Source organism: Myotis brandtii, unplaced genomic scaffold, assembly GCF_000412655.1.
Source record: "Myotis brandtii unplaced genomic scaffold, ASM41265v1 scaffold61, whole genome shotgun sequence".
Classification (NCBI taxonomy): Eukaryota; Metazoa; Chordata; class Mammalia; order Chiroptera; family Vespertilionidae; genus Myotis; species Myotis brandtii.
In genome coordinates, this window is record NW_005370318.1 from 2944954 (window position 1) to 2961067 (window position 16114).

A 16114-nucleotide genomic window follows, 5' to 3' on the forward strand; every position below is an offset into this window, starting at 1 on the left:
GGGGCCTGCTAGACTCAGGGCCGCCCCGTTCCGCCCAGAGCCCCTCCCCGCAGCGACCCCTTACCTTGTCCTTGGCCGGCGCCCAAGGGAGACGGGGGCCCCAGAGTCCTGGAGCGCGCCCCTCCAGAGAAGTGGTGGCCCCGGTCCTTTACGGGTGTCTCGCCCAGGGCAGGCGCTATGTATGTATTACTTGGGTTCCCACAGCCGTCCTGCGAGGTGGTGAAAGCCATTGTGCATATTGTGTCACCTCCACACAGGAGAAAAGGGAGGCCCCGGCAGGCAGCTCCTTGCCCCAGGGACAGGGCTGAATTGTCCTCAGGCCCGTGACCTCAGCCCTCGAGCAACTCGTCCCTCCTGACACCCCAGACCAGAATCCTCAGGGTCAGCCCTGATCTTGTCCTGCCTGAGCGCGCCATTGGCTGCTCCTTCCCTCCATCCCTAAAACCGGGGTCCTTGCCCCTCTCCTGCCAAGAGGGGGATACTTTTGCCCACCACGCCCCTCTGTTCCTATCCCTTCCTCCCTTCCCCCTTTCCAGACATCCCAGAGTTAACAAAACCAAAAAAGGAAAAAGAAATATTCAGAGCTGCTTGACGGATATGGCATCCCTCAAAGGTAGTGCTGTCATTTGGGGGCTGATCCCAGAACACTTTTCTCCGTGGCCCTGGGTGTGCCTCTGGGTCCCGGAATGATTTGAGCGAGGATGGAGATTCAGTGAAGCAGAAAGGAGCGTTGGAATATTCGAGGCCTGTTCCAGATGGCAGGTGCAACTCGGTGGCGGCTCCGCACTAACAGTTGGAGATTGTGCACAAGGGTGGAGAAGAGGCAGGTGCTGCGTTGAGTCCTCAGTGCCTTGTTGGTGTATTTGTTTGGGTGGGGGCGGTCCTCATCCCTCTGTACAGACCTACAGAGCGCAATGCAACTATGGGTCCTAAAATCTGGTGTGAATCTTTATTTTGGAGGGTTTTTTGGTTCCTGGTTCACAGTAGGGTAGTATTCATAACCCAGAGACATGCAATACTGTCTTTGTCCCACTTGAGCAATACCCTCTTCTCAATCATCTGATTGCCCTTTACAATTATGACTGGCTTCTCTAGGGGATTCTGAGGCGAGAATTTTGGAGATTTGGGTGAGGATCTTCATTCTGAATTTCTATTCTTCTTGTTCTCTCCATTTTGTTTGGTTTTTAAATTTCTCTCCACCTCTTTCCTTTCCATCTGAGAACCCTTTGCAGGAGGCTGACTCCTCCCTTCAGGTCTTCTTTCAGTCCTGCCAGGAGTTAGACTGGGACTTTGTAGGAAACTCCTCTCTCCACACCCCCACCCCCAAACTGCTACCCAAACTTCCAAACGCTGGTCCTGCCTGATTTTATTAAAGTGTGATTTGAGGGGCAGGAGGAGAAGTTAGGAGGAGCATGAGGCTCATATTAGAGGTGGCCTCTGCCTGTAATCTCAGCCACCTAGCCGACTGGCCCAGATGGGATGGAGCAGCATCTTCCCATTTGTCTGCACAATCAGCTCCCACACAGGTGGTTGCCAGAGGTGTGTTTCCACTGGGGTGGGTTCTGCTGACGGACCTTCTCCTCTGATGACAGTCTTGTTGGTTTTTATGCCTTGTCAAAAGCTGGATCTGAAATGCCCCGAAAGGGCACATCCTAAGGATTTTGTGGTTTTTTCCTCTACCTTAGGAGCCCAGTTGAGAAATGTCCCCGCTATTTAGCCACATCCTCTCAACCAAGGCGTTTTCATTGCTGGAAGGCATACGCCACTAATATAGTGATGGTGGCCTGAAGCGGTGAGCCCACCTTGATAAGTATGTAACTTATTATCAGCAAGTGGCTTAGAAGTTCCAATGGAGATGACAGAACTGCAATCCATTAGCATTTGGACCTCACCTGCCATCAAGGGCAGGGGTCCATTTAATTGGCTTAGTGGGATACAGACAAGGTACAGTCAGATTCAGGAGCTTACCTGAGGGATGACTCCTGACAACAGCTCACGAGGCCACCCTGGCATTGCCTATCTAATGGTCTGGTAAAGCATTCTGTCTCCCTTGTAAGTCTGCAGCCCTGAATGTAGCAGCCTTCCTTGTGCTAAGCATTCAGATCATTTGAGGAAAGTGAGGAAGCCCTAAAAGACCTGTCAAGGGATGACCTGGTTAAGTAGTAACTAACTGTGCCAGGGAGGATTTAAAAATCTGATGCCAGGATGCTGGGCACGCCTGCCCTTTCTATTCATAATCCACATTAAGTTTCTGGGCAGGTATTTTGAATTTATACTGATGTTACCCAGTAAGGTTCTTTTGTTCACACCATTAGGAAAATTGGCCTTCATTGAAGAAAATATTAATATGTTAGGCCTAGAAGCACAGAGCATGTCTGTATTTAATGAGTCAATGCCAGTTTCCTTAGTAGTTACCTTCCTGTCTCAATTATGGAGACATTACATTCATCAGTTCTCAAAATTGGCTGTGCATCAGAATTATTTGATGCCTTTTAAAACCCCCAGATTTGGTAGGTATTGGGTGGGGCCTGAGAATTTGCGTTTCTAACACATTCCCAAATGATGCTGATGATGGTGACCCTGGGAGCACACTTTGAGGACCACTGTCCTAAACATTTGGTGATTTCTTCAGTGACTTGCAACCTGGCTTTTAGTTTAGAACCCAAATGGGCTGGGTTTAAAAAAGATGGTGTTGTCCAAGAAAGGTAGTAGCTCCATGGATTTTTTTATTTATTTTTATTATTTTTAATATATTTTTATTGATTTCGGAGATGAAGGGAGAGAGATAGATAGATAGAAACATCAATGATGAGAGAGAATCATCGATCAGCTGCCTCCTGCACACCCCACACTGGGGATCGAGCCCACAACCTGGGCATGTGCCCTGACTGGGAATAGAACCATGACCTCCTGGTTCTTAGGTCAATGCTCAACCACTGAGCCACACTGGAGGGGCTCAATGAATTTTTTAAAATGATTGCCATGCCTGGGTTTTGTTGGCCTGGGTCTGGCCAGCTGTTTGGAGTTGGCTGGTTCCAAAGGCTGGCGTGTGTTACCATGGTAATATTCTTCCCCATGCAGGAAGGCCCCGAGGTCGGTTTTTCGCAACTGCCCATGTGTTTTTCTCATGGCTTTTCCCATAGGGTGCTGCATCCGGGGTTCCATGCCATCACTCCTGGTTGGTGTTCCCAGGAAGCTGGGCACAGTAAGGAGGCTCCAGGCCCTCTCTTTATCCAGCCTTGTAAATGAAGTGAGCTTCCTTTGTCAATGCAGGACCCAGCGTGCTGAGGGCAATGGATTAGATGAAGCTCACTTGGGTACAAAGCAGAAGTGGTTGGCAGGGGCATCCCAAGGCTGTGGGGAAGGTGCTTTCTGCTCCCTTGATTAGCAGCTCTTGCCCTGTAGAGCTGTGTCTGGATTCTCAGCTCGGGAAAGCATGCCTCCCCTTCAGCATTTAGCATGAAGGTTATTACCTCTCTGGATGCAGGGCATGGCGGAGATGTCTGTGGCACGTGACTGCCGTGGGATTTCTTTGTTCTCCTGCCAGGGTTCTCCTTGAAGGCCACACAGATATCCTGGTGTTCTTCCCTTAGGGTGTAGCACACATGGTGTCCAGGTGGCCACAGCTCGGCAAAGGACAGTTCAAGGTGTGGCTCTGCATATCTTGTGTGGGTAGAATTCTGGTTGCTACAGGCCCTCTCCTTTCCTGTGTACCTCTCAACAGGTGAGATAGACCAATCACAGGGCCCAGGTTTGAACATCAGGGGACATCACAGTCAATTTTCAAACAGGGGACTTTAAAAATGCTCCCCCGAAGTGTTTCTCTGAGATAACTTTCTGGTCACATTGGACCAGGTGCAGTGCTTTGGGTTACTCTGCCTAAGAATGGAAGTGGAAGACATCAGGAGACATCACAGTCAATTTTCAAACAGGGGACTTAAAAATGCTCCCCTGAAGTGTTTCTCTGAGATAACTTTCTGGTCTCATTGGACCAGGTGCAATGCTTTGGGTTACTCTGCCTAAGAATGGAAGTGGAAGCTAGGACAGACATGGGACAGGCACTGGACAGTGTTTCACTATTTAACCCGGGTTGATTAACAACACCGTGACTTTAGGAAAGCTTATTGCAAGTTTGTGTGACAGCCTTCGCATGTTACTTAGGACTTACATAAGACTCTCTCTTTTTGTGGTAGATATTACCTTGGGGTCCTGTTCTATAGCCTGAATGGACCAGAGGGCCCAGAGATAAGGGCAGATTCCTAACCATAACGTGTTCAAACTCAGTGGGTCTAAGGGGAAGAGATGGATGTTTACAATCATATGTGTGACAAATGCCTGATGTATACATTCTTACATAATCCTTGGAACATCCAACTAGGACTTTTTAGGCCCATTTCACAGGTGGGGAAACTGAGTTTCAAGAGGTCGAGAAGTGACCTGCCCAAGATCACAACCTGATCAGGGAGCAATTTCCAACTCACCTGTGTACAATACTGTCTTCCACCAGATTTCCTTCTTCATTCCTTCCCACCAAAATACATCTCCCTTTTCCAGAGTATCTGTGGCCTGAAACAATATTATGAGCAGGGAGGGCTATTCACTTTTAAGCAGCTAAATCCATCATTATGCCTCTGGATTCAGATTACCAAAATGTTGTGGAACTACCCACTATACTTTTTAAATATACATTCTAAAAATTAAGTTTTAACAGACATACAGAAAAGTACACAGATTATAAGTGTTCAGATTAATGACTTTTTATAAACTGAACATACCTAGATAACCACCACCAGATCAAAAAAATGGAAACCCAGTTATATTTTAATTCTTAAGATTCTTTTGTTTGTTTTTGCCAATATGAACCTCTGGTTAGAAGTATCTTATAACTGACCTGTCATAACATTTGTGCCACCCAACTCTGTCACAGCAATATTTGAAGATCCCCAAAATGCTGGGTAGTAACAAGTCAGCTAATGAATGAGTCAGTCACTGATAAGCCGTGTCTACAAATGATCCAGAACTGCAGAGGGGACTTCAGGAAAGAGAGAACAGTAACTCCTGAGAGGACTTAGGAGCAGAAGAGTCATGGAGTTTTACAGCTCATCTCATAAGTGGAGCTCAGGGAGGTTGAAGAGATTGCCCCCAACCTCACAACAAGGAAGCAGGACCAGCAAGCAGCTACACACACGCACACACCCGCGAGTACACACGCACGCACGCATGCACACCCCAGATGCATGCTGCTCTCTGACAAGTCTCCATTGAAATGGATCCTGACCAGGAAGGAAGCCATTGGCAATACTGTCTGCACAGGACCAGTGATGCCAGCACCCATGGTCACCACTCACAAACACTACCCACCAGCTCTGGGGTTTGGTGCCCTACACCCCAAATGCCCAGATGCCCTCCCTCCCCCATTTTGCTCTCAAATGGGTCACTGGCAAAGAGACAACGCTGTTCACCCACCGTGGCATGTTGGGAAAGTTGCTGGATAAAACTAAACCCTGTCTGTGGCCAGAATATGTCGTGAGCGAGGATCCCATTCAGCACAGCCTCTAGTCTCCCCAGACTGCAAAGACCGGGGGACTAAGCCAGCTGTGCCACTTCCCAGCCACCACACCACAGGCGGGTCTAACAGCCTCCCAGGCTTGTGATGTGCAGCCCAAGCTAGGAGAGGCTTGGCAAATGGCATAGCACTGCTTCATGACCGTGTTTATCCAGCAGCTCCTATGGGCTGGGTTGGTGCTAAGTGCCGCACACGGATCTCATTTTTCCCCCTTGTAGCTCATGGGAGAGGTGCTTCTGTTCTCCCCATTTTCCAGATAAAGGATCGTAGGCTCAGAGAAGCTAAATAACTGCTCAGGGTCACACAACCACCTAAATGATGGGGCCTTATTCAGAGCAGGGAAGAGCTGGTCCAAACGACATGGCCTGGCTGCTGCTGGTAACCAGTCAGTCAGTCTGCTATGTGCCAAGCATTGTTCTAGGCGCCGGGGAGACAGCCGTGAGCCAGTGGGTGCAGCCTACACCCTCACAGAGCTGACGGTTCTTGAGCAGGATCCTCTGGGGAAGAATTATCTTGGAAATTTGTGTTTCAGGAACTTTCAGAGAAAGGCTTTCCCCCCAAATTGTGCCCCAGCTTCCTCTTTATCTTTGAAGCCCCCCCCCCAGTCCTCCAAGCTTTTCCCGTGGGGAGATGACGGCTGAGAGCCAGGTGTACCTGAGCTTGTGTGTAGCCTTTGCCCTATGAATAAGGAACTCACTGAGCAGTCCGCTCCCTTAAAGCACCTGCCCATCCTCACGTCCCCCGGCCTCACACCCTGCAGTCTCCCCGTTCCACCCCAGCCCTGCTCATGGGAGAGGACAGGTGTGGGCCCAGAAGCTCTTCAGCTGAGGGACCCACCTCCATCCTGGCACACCTTGTCGGGCCAGCCGACAGCACTCAGGCCAGACTGACAAGAAAGTGGGGGGTGGGGGGGGGTACGGCCACCCTGCTCACACAGCCCTGCCACCTCACGTGGCCTCGTGTCTGTTATTCCCGACACCGCACACAAAGAGCCCGGGTGCTGCTGCTGGCACTCGGCTGCTGGAGTGGGGAGGGCAAGCCCTGGTGAAAAGCTTTTCTGAAAGGCCAGGGGGGAGGCAGGAGTCACCCAGGTGATCCAAGCTGGTCCCCTGGGACCCCAGCCCAGGACCGCAGTGAAAGGTTACTGCTAATTGGCGAGCTCCTGATGTGGCTGCATCTATTTAGCACCCCCCTCCCCAGAGACTCCCAGGATGGTCTTGGCACAGCGTGTGATGCGAGAGCTCCCCGCCTGAGTCTGGCACAATCTGCCTGAAATTGTGAACATGGAGCCTCTTGGTTTTTTAATTTGTATGTTTGTTGTTGTCATCCCCTGCCCATTGTTTCTGGTAGATTTAGTAGCAGCAGCCACCCTGACTCTGGTAGCCCCTCCCTGGGCCCTCTCCGTGGGCTCTTTCCACCCCTAGCCATCCCCCTCCATCTATCACCGGAGACCTTGCTGGGGTCAGAGAGCAGCGCTGTCCTGCCCCCGGCCCACTGCCCATCCTGAGGGCCCAGCTCTCACCCCGCCATCATCCCTGACACTAACACAGCTTGTCCACCCTGTCGCAGGGGGCAGATGGCCTGTCGGAGCCGGAGGGCATCTCTCTGAAGCGGGTCGCTGTGGTGGAAGATTTCTTTGACATCATCTACTCGATGCATGTGGAGAGCTCAGCGGAGCCAGGCAAAGCCCCCAAGCACGCTGGGCAGAAGAAAACCTACCGAGCGGTGAGATTTCTGCCCCTTGCCTCTGCTGGCAGCCCCAGGCCTTGGCAGGAGGCCATGGGCTCCGCCGGTGTTGGGGGGGGGGCGGGGCGGGGAACTGAGGCGTGATGAAAGGCCTTTGGGGACCCAGGGGGGCACAGGGCAAGGGCATGGCAGTCAGAGATGGCTCACAGGGCAGGGGGCGGGTTCTGTGGTCTGAGCACAAAGGAGAAGCAGGTTGAAGGGAGTGAGAGGGAGGGGAGGAGAGGGAGGGGGGCAGGAGGGAAGCCTTTCTCTCCCCATTTCTGCTTCACTCACCGCCCCCCCCAGCCCTTCACAGCCTACTCTGCCACTCTGAGGGGCAGGGGTTGGTGTGGCTAGATAATAATAATCGTAAGGGCAGATGCTTTCATGGCATTTACTGTGTACCAGGCCTGTCCTGAATGCTTTCTGTGTGTGAGTTTTTTTGATCCCCTCCGCCCTGTGAAGTCGGTATTGGGAGTTCCCCAGAAAAAGTCTGAGGACCTGGTCCCCAGCCTCAAGGAAATCCGTTTGATTTGGGGTGGGGAGTTCTGAGAGAAAAACAAAAACAAAACAAAAAAACGCACAGAGATGTCTCTAAAACTAGGAGGGAACAAGAGCCTCGGTACCTGGGTATTTAGCAAAGGTCTCTCCAGATACTGAGCTAAGCCAGGGGCTTCATGAAAAAGGTGGGTGGAAGCCAGCATTCTAAGCTGTGGATAGGCAGAAGGGAGGAGAGACAGCTAGATTGCTAGGGGTGGGGAACGTCCCACATGGGGAGGTGGGAGGGATGGCGGCCTGAGCACTAGCACGAGGGGCCTGCCTGTGTTCTGGTTCCATCTCCCTCTTGACCCCCATCGCCATAGCTTATGCACAGCTTCGAACTGTTTGTCCAGTGCCCACCACTGAACCAGGAAAGCCAAGCACTTCACGTTCATTTAAGCCTGACAGCAGCCCTGTGATGGGCTGTGGTCCCATTTCACAGTTAAGGAAACTGAGACCCAGAGAGTTCAGCTACTTGTCTAAGGTCACACCCCACCTGAGTGGTAGTCAGCCAGTGTCTTCATGCCTGCTCTGTGTTGGCTTCCTCATTGGCTTCCTAGAGACCTGCCCCTCTGGGACCAGGCTTCCCGACCCGAGGCAGATACGACACCCCTCCTACCCCAAGTTCTTTGTCTAGATAGCCGTGGACTGCAGGGGAGGTGGCCTGTATAAGTCTGTACTTTCTCCATATGGCCTGATTTTTTAAAAACCCAACCATCTGCCCTGGCTGGATGGCTCGGCTGGATGGCTCAGCTGGCTGGAGTGCTGGTTGCGAGTTCAGGGGAGCATACAGGAGGCAACTGATCTATATTTTTCTCACGTCATTGTTTAGCTGGCTGGAGTGCAGGTTGCGAGTTCAGGGGAGCATACAAGAGGCAACTGATCTATATTTTTCTCACGTCATTGTTTCTCTCTCTCTCTCTCTCTCTCTCTCTCTCTCTCTCTCTCTCTCTCTCTCTCTCTCCCCTCCCTCTCTGTCTCCCTTCCTCTCCTCTCTAAAATCAATAAAAACATATCCTCCGGTGAGGATTTTTTTTAAAAATCCAGCCCTAGCCAGTTGTTCAGTGGTTAGAGTATCTGCTTGTGGACTGAAGGGTCTCGGGTTCGATTCCCGATGAAAGGCACATACCTCAGTTGCAGGTTCAATCCCTGGCCCCTATTGGGGTGTGAGGGAAAGGCAATAAATCGCTGCGCCTCTAACACATCAATGTTTCTCTCTCTCTCTCTTCCTCTCTCTCCCTCCCTCCCTCCCTTCCTCCCTTCCCTCCTCTGTCCCTTCCACTCTCTGAAAATCAATGGAAAAAATATCCCGTGAGGGAAAGGCAATAAATCGCTGTGTCTCTAACACATCAATGTCTCTCTCTCTCCCTCCCTCCCTCCCTCACTTCTCAGGTGAGGATTAAAAAAAGAAAAGAAAATCCAACAATCTGCTGTGTCCTTGTCCTCAGAAGATGGCCTTTGCCCTAAGTGAGTCTTAAGGACGGACCCTTGTGCCAAGGACCTTAGAGAGATGAGGGTTCGGGCTGAGGGAAGCAGGAGATTATTATACCATCTGGCCCACCTCTCCTGCTTCTCAGTACATGTGGGAAAGTTGTGGGAAGGGAGCTGTGAGGGTATTTCCACCAGAGGGTCCTGGGCAGAGGGAGGGCCACCCAGGCTGGGGCCAGTGTGGTATCGATGAGACCCAGCACATTTGCTCAGCGTTAAATTTGCCCGTGCCGGGCAGGTAGCATATGCCAGGCCCCATGCTCAGCACTTCCCAGGCACCAGCTCTTGGTGCTGTTATCCCCATTTTACAGACAAGAAAAATGAAGGTCAGAGAGATGTGAAATCTGCCTGAGGTTGCCCAGTTGACATGCAGAGCAAAGTAGCTGGCCCCAGAGCCTGCACTCTGAGCACTACACAGCCTACCTTTCTTCAAACCCCTGTGGTCAGCTCGTAAGGCCAGTGACTTGCTGCTGTCCAGGCAGATGGGCAGGAGCCAGCCAAACCATGTGATTTCCCTGGTTCCCTTGGTGTCCAGCACCAAGCCTCACCTGCAGGCACCCCCTGGCTATTCATGAAGGCCAGGGGCTGTGGGCTCCATGCTATGGAGAGGGCAGAGCCAGGCTGGTATTGGCAGCATTTGTGTCCCTGGGCCAAGCGGCCGTCCAGGCTTTGCTCTGCATTTCCTGGCTTCTCGGCCATATGCCCGCCGCGTGCCCCACTTCCCGCTGCCCAGCCTGGAGCTGGCACATGACTGGCAGTGAGCCAGCTGGGCTGTGCACAGAGCTGGAATTTCAGCAGCGGGGCCAACGCTGAGTGGAACAGGCCAGGGCCCTCCTGCAGTGGGTGTGAGGCCAAGGAGGCTGCCGCACCCCCCTCCTCCCTGTGTGTCTCCTCTCCCTTCCCCCTCTCCCCCATCTGTCACCCTTATCCATGCCACCCTTTCCCTTCTGGGGGTGGGGGTGGTGCCTGGATGTTTTTGTCCCCCTCTTTTCATCTGCCATTTCTTTCATCCAAGCCTAACTCTTCAGGCTCACTAGTGGACCTGCCCCGCCCGACCCGGACCTGGGGACAGGGAGCTCCCAGGAAACTGTGCTGATGGCTGCAGAGGGGACAGCCTGGCACCACAGGGTTCGTGTCAGGCTCTTGGCTGAGGTGTTTGGGGACCTGTCTCTCTGTGTTTTGCCAAACCTGAATCCTGGGACTGCCTTATCTCCAGGGCAGCTAGGACTTTCGGATCCTTACAGGCCTGGGGTGCCTGCGGGAGGCAGGGGGCTGGAAAGGAGATGGGTCAACTTGCTCAGGGCATTGAAAGAGGTGCATTCTTCAGAGGGAAAAAGAACTTTCTGGCACCTACCACTGTTCAGCAGTGGATCAGGATCAGGTAATGAGCTTTCTGAAGCTGGAGGTATATGAGCTAATGCAGGGGGATTCCCACTTTGGGTAGGAAGCCCGGGCCTTACTTTTTGCCTCTGATGCAGTGTGACTTGAGGGCCAGAGGATCCCAGGAGGTCTTGCCAATGCCGGGGCCTGGGGAGGTTTCCATGCGGTTCTACCAAGTTCCCTGGACCCACATTGAGGACTGGTCCTTTCTCAAGGGGCTTTTCTGGGGCCTGCACCCATCTGGGTCAGAGTGAGCCCGTTTGCTTCCTCCCTCGCCCCCAGGGTGCTGGTAGGCAAGATCAGGTTCCAGAATCCGGATCTGGATGCCCAGACGACTTTGGAGTTGGGGCCAGATGTGGTCAGTAGCTACTCCAGGTCCACCACGTGCTAATCCACCCACAGGGCAGAAGGAGGATCTTGTAAAGTGGTGCAAATCCCCCCAATTGGCCTCATCTGTCTTAGTCGGCCTCCCCGAGTTGGGGAGCGAAATGGAGCCTTACAAGTCAGCGACTCTGTAAATAGCTTCTGCTCTTCCTGCCAGCAAAATCTCTCTTGGTTTTTATCACTAGGAAGAAGGTAAGAGGCAAATTCACATGTAAGTGCCAGGGTCCACGCAGAAGGCCCCGAGGAGAGCAAGGCAGCAGGCCCCCAAGGCAGCTGAGGGAAGCTAAGTGGAGACAGGGGTCCTGGAGCTTCCCCTCCTTAAACACAGCAGCTCTATCTTTATCTGTTTCATGTTTTGGACTTCAGCGTAAGAGTCTATTTCTGAAAACCACCATCCTACTGACTAGAGCATCCGCTGGGATTGTCCTTCTCATTTTAACTCAACCTGTGATCCTGTGGCCTTGGATGTCTGTGCATCGAACAGAAATGGAGGTTCCATTTCTCATGTGCACAAGCCAGGAGGGTGCACCAAAAGATGCCCGCAAAAGGTCACAGGCCCCACTGGAGGAAGCATCCTCCACGCGGGTCCCTACAGCAGTGCAGAGCTGGGCTGACTCCCCAGGGAGCTCTTAGCAAGGCCACAGACATTCTAGCCATGCAAGACAGGGCTTCCTCCCTGGTCTTCAGACAGCTCGAAGGACCTCTCCCCTATCTGCCTCCGACCAACCCCTTCTTCCCCCTGTGGAACACAGGGTCAAAGGGGGGTGCACCAGCACGCCCCCTGCATGTGGCGCTCCAGCCAGCCTTTGCATACTGCTGGGTCTGCAAGGCCAGGAAAGCTGGGGCCACCGTTCTGGCCTGTGTCAGAGCCCTCTCTGGGAACCATTCCTGTACTCTCAGCGGGCCAATGGACAGCCCTCAGCAGAACAACCAGGCAGGAAGGCCCCCTCTGAGCCGTACAAAAATGGTTTCAGTGGCAGTGAGCTCCATGTGGAGAAGTAGGGCTGTCCCTATGGCATGAACCTCCCTTCATTTTCCCAACAGACTGCAACCCTCCTCCCCAAGTCCTCTGCTCAGCCATTCTGAGGTCTGGCCAGGAATATCATGCCTCAGGGCACCTACAAGGTCATCTGGTTGGCCCAAGTTAGCCACAGCCCTCTGCTTTACTCCTACAGCCACTGGCCCTTCTGCAAGGCCCATCCCTCCCAACCCTGCAGCCCGAGCGGGATGTTCTTCCCCTAAGACTTCCAGGCAGCTTTGGGCTGGGATGAAGGTGTGCATGTGGGTGGCAGGGAAGTTCCCATCTCTCAGCCTTGACATCTAAAAAGGACTGGTGCATGGCTGACCACCACCTTCCCACCCACCAGCTCCAATCAGAGACCAGGGTTTTGCCCTTGTCCCTGACCTCCAAAGAAAGGCAATCAAGACAGGGAATTTGGAAGGGAGATAACTCATCAAGAAGCCTGCCTGCTCCGCAGAGCATCAAATCAGCTGAGAAATAACAATTGTGTCACCAAAATTAACTCTGCTTTTGCAGCCAGCTGCCAGGCAGGAGTGGTCCCTGGCGCTCCACAGGCTGGCTGAGCTGGGAGCACAACGGAGCTGGTCCTCTCAGGGCCTGGCTGCAGCTTGGGGTGCCCTGGACCTCCTACATCCCCACCTCCCACCTCATCCATCCACTCCGCCCTACACTACCCAGCCCCCTGGCCACCACAGAGATGGAGCGGGGCGTTTGTGCATCCCTAAGGAGCAGCTGGGCCAACTTTCCCAGCTGGGTTGCAGCGAGGACTGTGGAATGCTGGGGCGATGCTGCCCCTTAGTGGAGAAGAGTGGGAGGGCCTGGGCTCTGGGAAATGGGTAAAAACCAGCAACTGGGCAGCTATGGGCCTCAGCCAGGGAACCTGGGCCTCAGAGGTCCTTCTGGACCCCTCAGGCAGCCAAACCAGGGCCGGTGGGTTTCCCAAAACCCAGAGCAAGAGGAGAGGGGTGGGCCAAGGAGCCCACCTTCCCCACGCCCCCACCCAGCTTCTCTCTTGTGTTCTCTCCCAGGCCCCCACTTCTCTTCTCCCTAGCTAGGGGAGGCCCTCTGGAGGCAGGTATGGGGTGGTGTGGCCTGAAACATGGGCTTCAGTCTGGCACTGCCTCTAGAGAGCTGTGTGACCTTGGGACAATAGGTTCACCTCTCTGGGCCTCATGACCTAACTTGGAACATGGGGGTCCTAAGAGTCTGTCCTGTTTGAAAAATCTGATCCCTTGGCATCAGCCTTTCACAGCTCTCCCTAGAAAGGTTCTTGATCTGTGAGTTTCCGCAGAAAATAGCTTGTAGAACCTTGGCCCAGAGCCTGTAGATTTATAAACGGGTCTCAGTTTATCCATCTCTGGGAGGGGAAATTGTTTCATCCTACCCTAGAGCGACGCTCATAAGCTCATTTCTCAGTAATGGTAATAAAATGTTCTGAGAGGAATATTACTAGAATATAGGTTAAAGACTAGATAATGTTTAAATGCTTTGCTTTTTTCATTTTATTCAAATTTTTAAAACAAATTTTCTGCAAAAGTACTGACTCATTTCCATGACTGGGAATCGAGGACATCTGCCCCTTGCTCCTCAGATCCCTGCCCTTCCTGGCAAGGGCCAAGGGCCTGCCACCAAGTGCAAGCACAGCCCTGGTTGATGGGGGTGACTGAGCGGCTCCCCACGGATCCATATAACAATGCCACCAAGTGCAAGCACAGCCCTGTTGACGGGGTGACTGAGCGGCTCCCCACGGATCCATATAACAAGCGAACCTCCTCTCCCCCCCAGATTGCGGAGACATACGCCTTCCTTCCACGGGAGGCTGTGACCCGGTTCCTGATGAGCTGCACGGAGTGTCAGAAGAGGATGCACTTTAATTCCAACGGCCTGGAGCCCAAAGGTAGGGGAGGAGGTGGGCGCGCCGGAGGCTGGCAGGTGCCGGGGCTGTGCAGGGAGAGGCTCTCCCGCCAGCAGGGCCAGCACAGGCAGAAAAGTGCACGTCCAGCTGTTGTCACAATTCCCAGAGGCTGGTGTGAGTCCATGGGGCTGCCCAGAGAGCCTTGTTTTTATTTGTTTGTTTGTTTTGTTAATCCTCATCCGAGGACATTTTCCCATTGATTTTTAGAGAGTGGAAGGGAGAGAGGGGAGAGACAGAGAGAAAGAAACATTGATGTGAGAGAGACACATCAATTGGTTGCCTCCCGATAGAGCCTGCAACTGAGGTACATGTCCTTGACCGGAATCGAACCCAGGACCCTTCAGTCCGTGGACTGATGCTCTATCCACTGAGCCAAACTGGGCAGGGCTGGGGGTTTTTTGTGTTGTTTTTTTTTAAGGCAAGTTTCACTGAAAAACAAATAGTACATCCCGACTGCACTTCTGGGCCCGGGCCACAATTCTTCTCCCACGAGGCTCTGGATGGAAATGCCCCCCTCGCCTGCCCCATTCCCTAAGCTCTGTAATTCTTCCACCCAGGTCTCTCCCTCAACAGTGTCCCCTGGGCTTGGTCTTGCTGACCCAACTGAAAGCTCTCAGAGGACAGGAGCACAGCCCTATCCTGTAGCCACCCAACTGCCAGCAGTAGGTCTACTCTAAGTGTTTGTCTCTCCTTGTGTACAAATCAGAAATCTAGGAGGATTGGTTAGAATTTAAAATGCCCAGAGCCCTTGTGACCAGCCCTGTTGGTCCCTTGGACCGACATCCATGCTGTCCAGCTCTGCCAACACAGTGAGAGGCAGCAGAGACCCCCACATTAGTCCCCCACACGCTGAACCCCAACATCCCGGAGGCCTCCAGGAAGTCCCAGGGCCATCTGTTCACGGGCGGCTTAGGCACAGTGAGATGGGCCAGTGCATGTGGCGGATGTGGTATAACTTGCCCTGAGAAATGGTGCCCACGTGGGGAATTTCTCAGGGCTTCTAGGCTGCTCCTGGGCATCGGGCCTGCACAGGTTGCTGCAGTCCATGGGTGTTTTGCCTGAGGATGGGAATAGACTCAGAATGAAGGGTGAGCAGTTTACTCAGGTGCCACCCGACAAGTCTGGAAAGGGAAAACCAACAGTGAAGCCCAAACAGGAGACCACAGAGGAACTGGAGCGCAGGAGTAGAGTGGAGTTTCCCTCACTTTGGTTGTCCCTGAGGCACTGACCACAGAGGAACTGGAGCGCAGGAGTGGAGTTTCCCTCACTTTGGTTGTCCCTGAGGCACATGAACATCAGGGACAACTTCTGACACCGGCCAACTCATCAGGTGCAGAGGCTTTTCTGCCCGTGGGGGCCGACAGGCCACCGCTGCTTTGTCAGGTACATCAGAGAGCTTCTAAAGCTTGAGGGACAGAAACAAATCTAGTTAATCCCTCATAAATGCTGGGTTCCTGGTTTAAGAGCAGGGCCTCCAGGCCACACTGGATGAGTTAAAATCTCAGCTCTGCAGCTCAACAGATGTGTGTCCTGAACAAGTGACTTCATCTCTCTGAGTCTCAGTTTCCTCATGTGTAAAATGGGTTAATAAAGGTAGTCACCTCCGGGGCTGATGAGGTTTGAGAGTTAATTGCTGTTCCTGGCGCAGGGCTACCATGCCCGGGAAGGGTGACCTGTGGCTGTTGCTGTTGTTGTGATAACCCTGGATGCTAGAGTGAGGCCCTGCGCCATGCAGCCTGGCCCAGCTGACTGGCTGTAGCCTCTGGGCCCAGACAGCAGTTGGTACCTGCAGATGGTACTAGAAGGGCTTTTCCTGCTGCACTCTCCACCCTGCCTGGGCCTGGGTCCCAGGGGTGCCCACCCATCCACCTGTCCTCTCCTGTTCTGTCCTAGTCATTTCCATAGCAACTGGGGTAGTCAGATACAGAATCTGTTCGCCTGGGGGAACAGAGGCAAGGCCAAGAGGGGTCTTTAGTGGGCTGCTCGGGTATCTGCAGGCCTTTTGTGGGCTGCTCCCTTGCTCTCTGCTGGTGTGGAGGACATTCTCACCTCCCCCAGTCTTTAGAGAAGGCTGCGAGATCTCCAGGGCTGCAGT

General features: G+C 53.1%; 1 protein-coding gene across 1 annotated transcript in view; it reads left to right on the forward strand.

Annotated features, from left to right (window-relative positions):
* Positions 1-2411: 2411 nt before the first annotated feature.
* Positions 2412-16114, forward strand: part of NOL4L (nucleolar protein 4-like) — an 83310-nt gene continuing 69607 nt past the window's right edge. The window contains exons 1-4 of the mRNA XM_005879822.2: positions 2412-2510; positions 3548-3647; positions 7136-7291; positions 13890-14001. Coding sequence (XP_005879884.2) covers positions 3606-3647; positions 7136-7291; positions 13890-14001 — 310 coding nt within the window. The 5' untranslated portion in view covers positions 2412-2510; positions 3548-3605. The remainder of the gene's footprint in view (positions 2511-3547; positions 3648-7135; positions 7292-13889; positions 14002-16114) is intronic.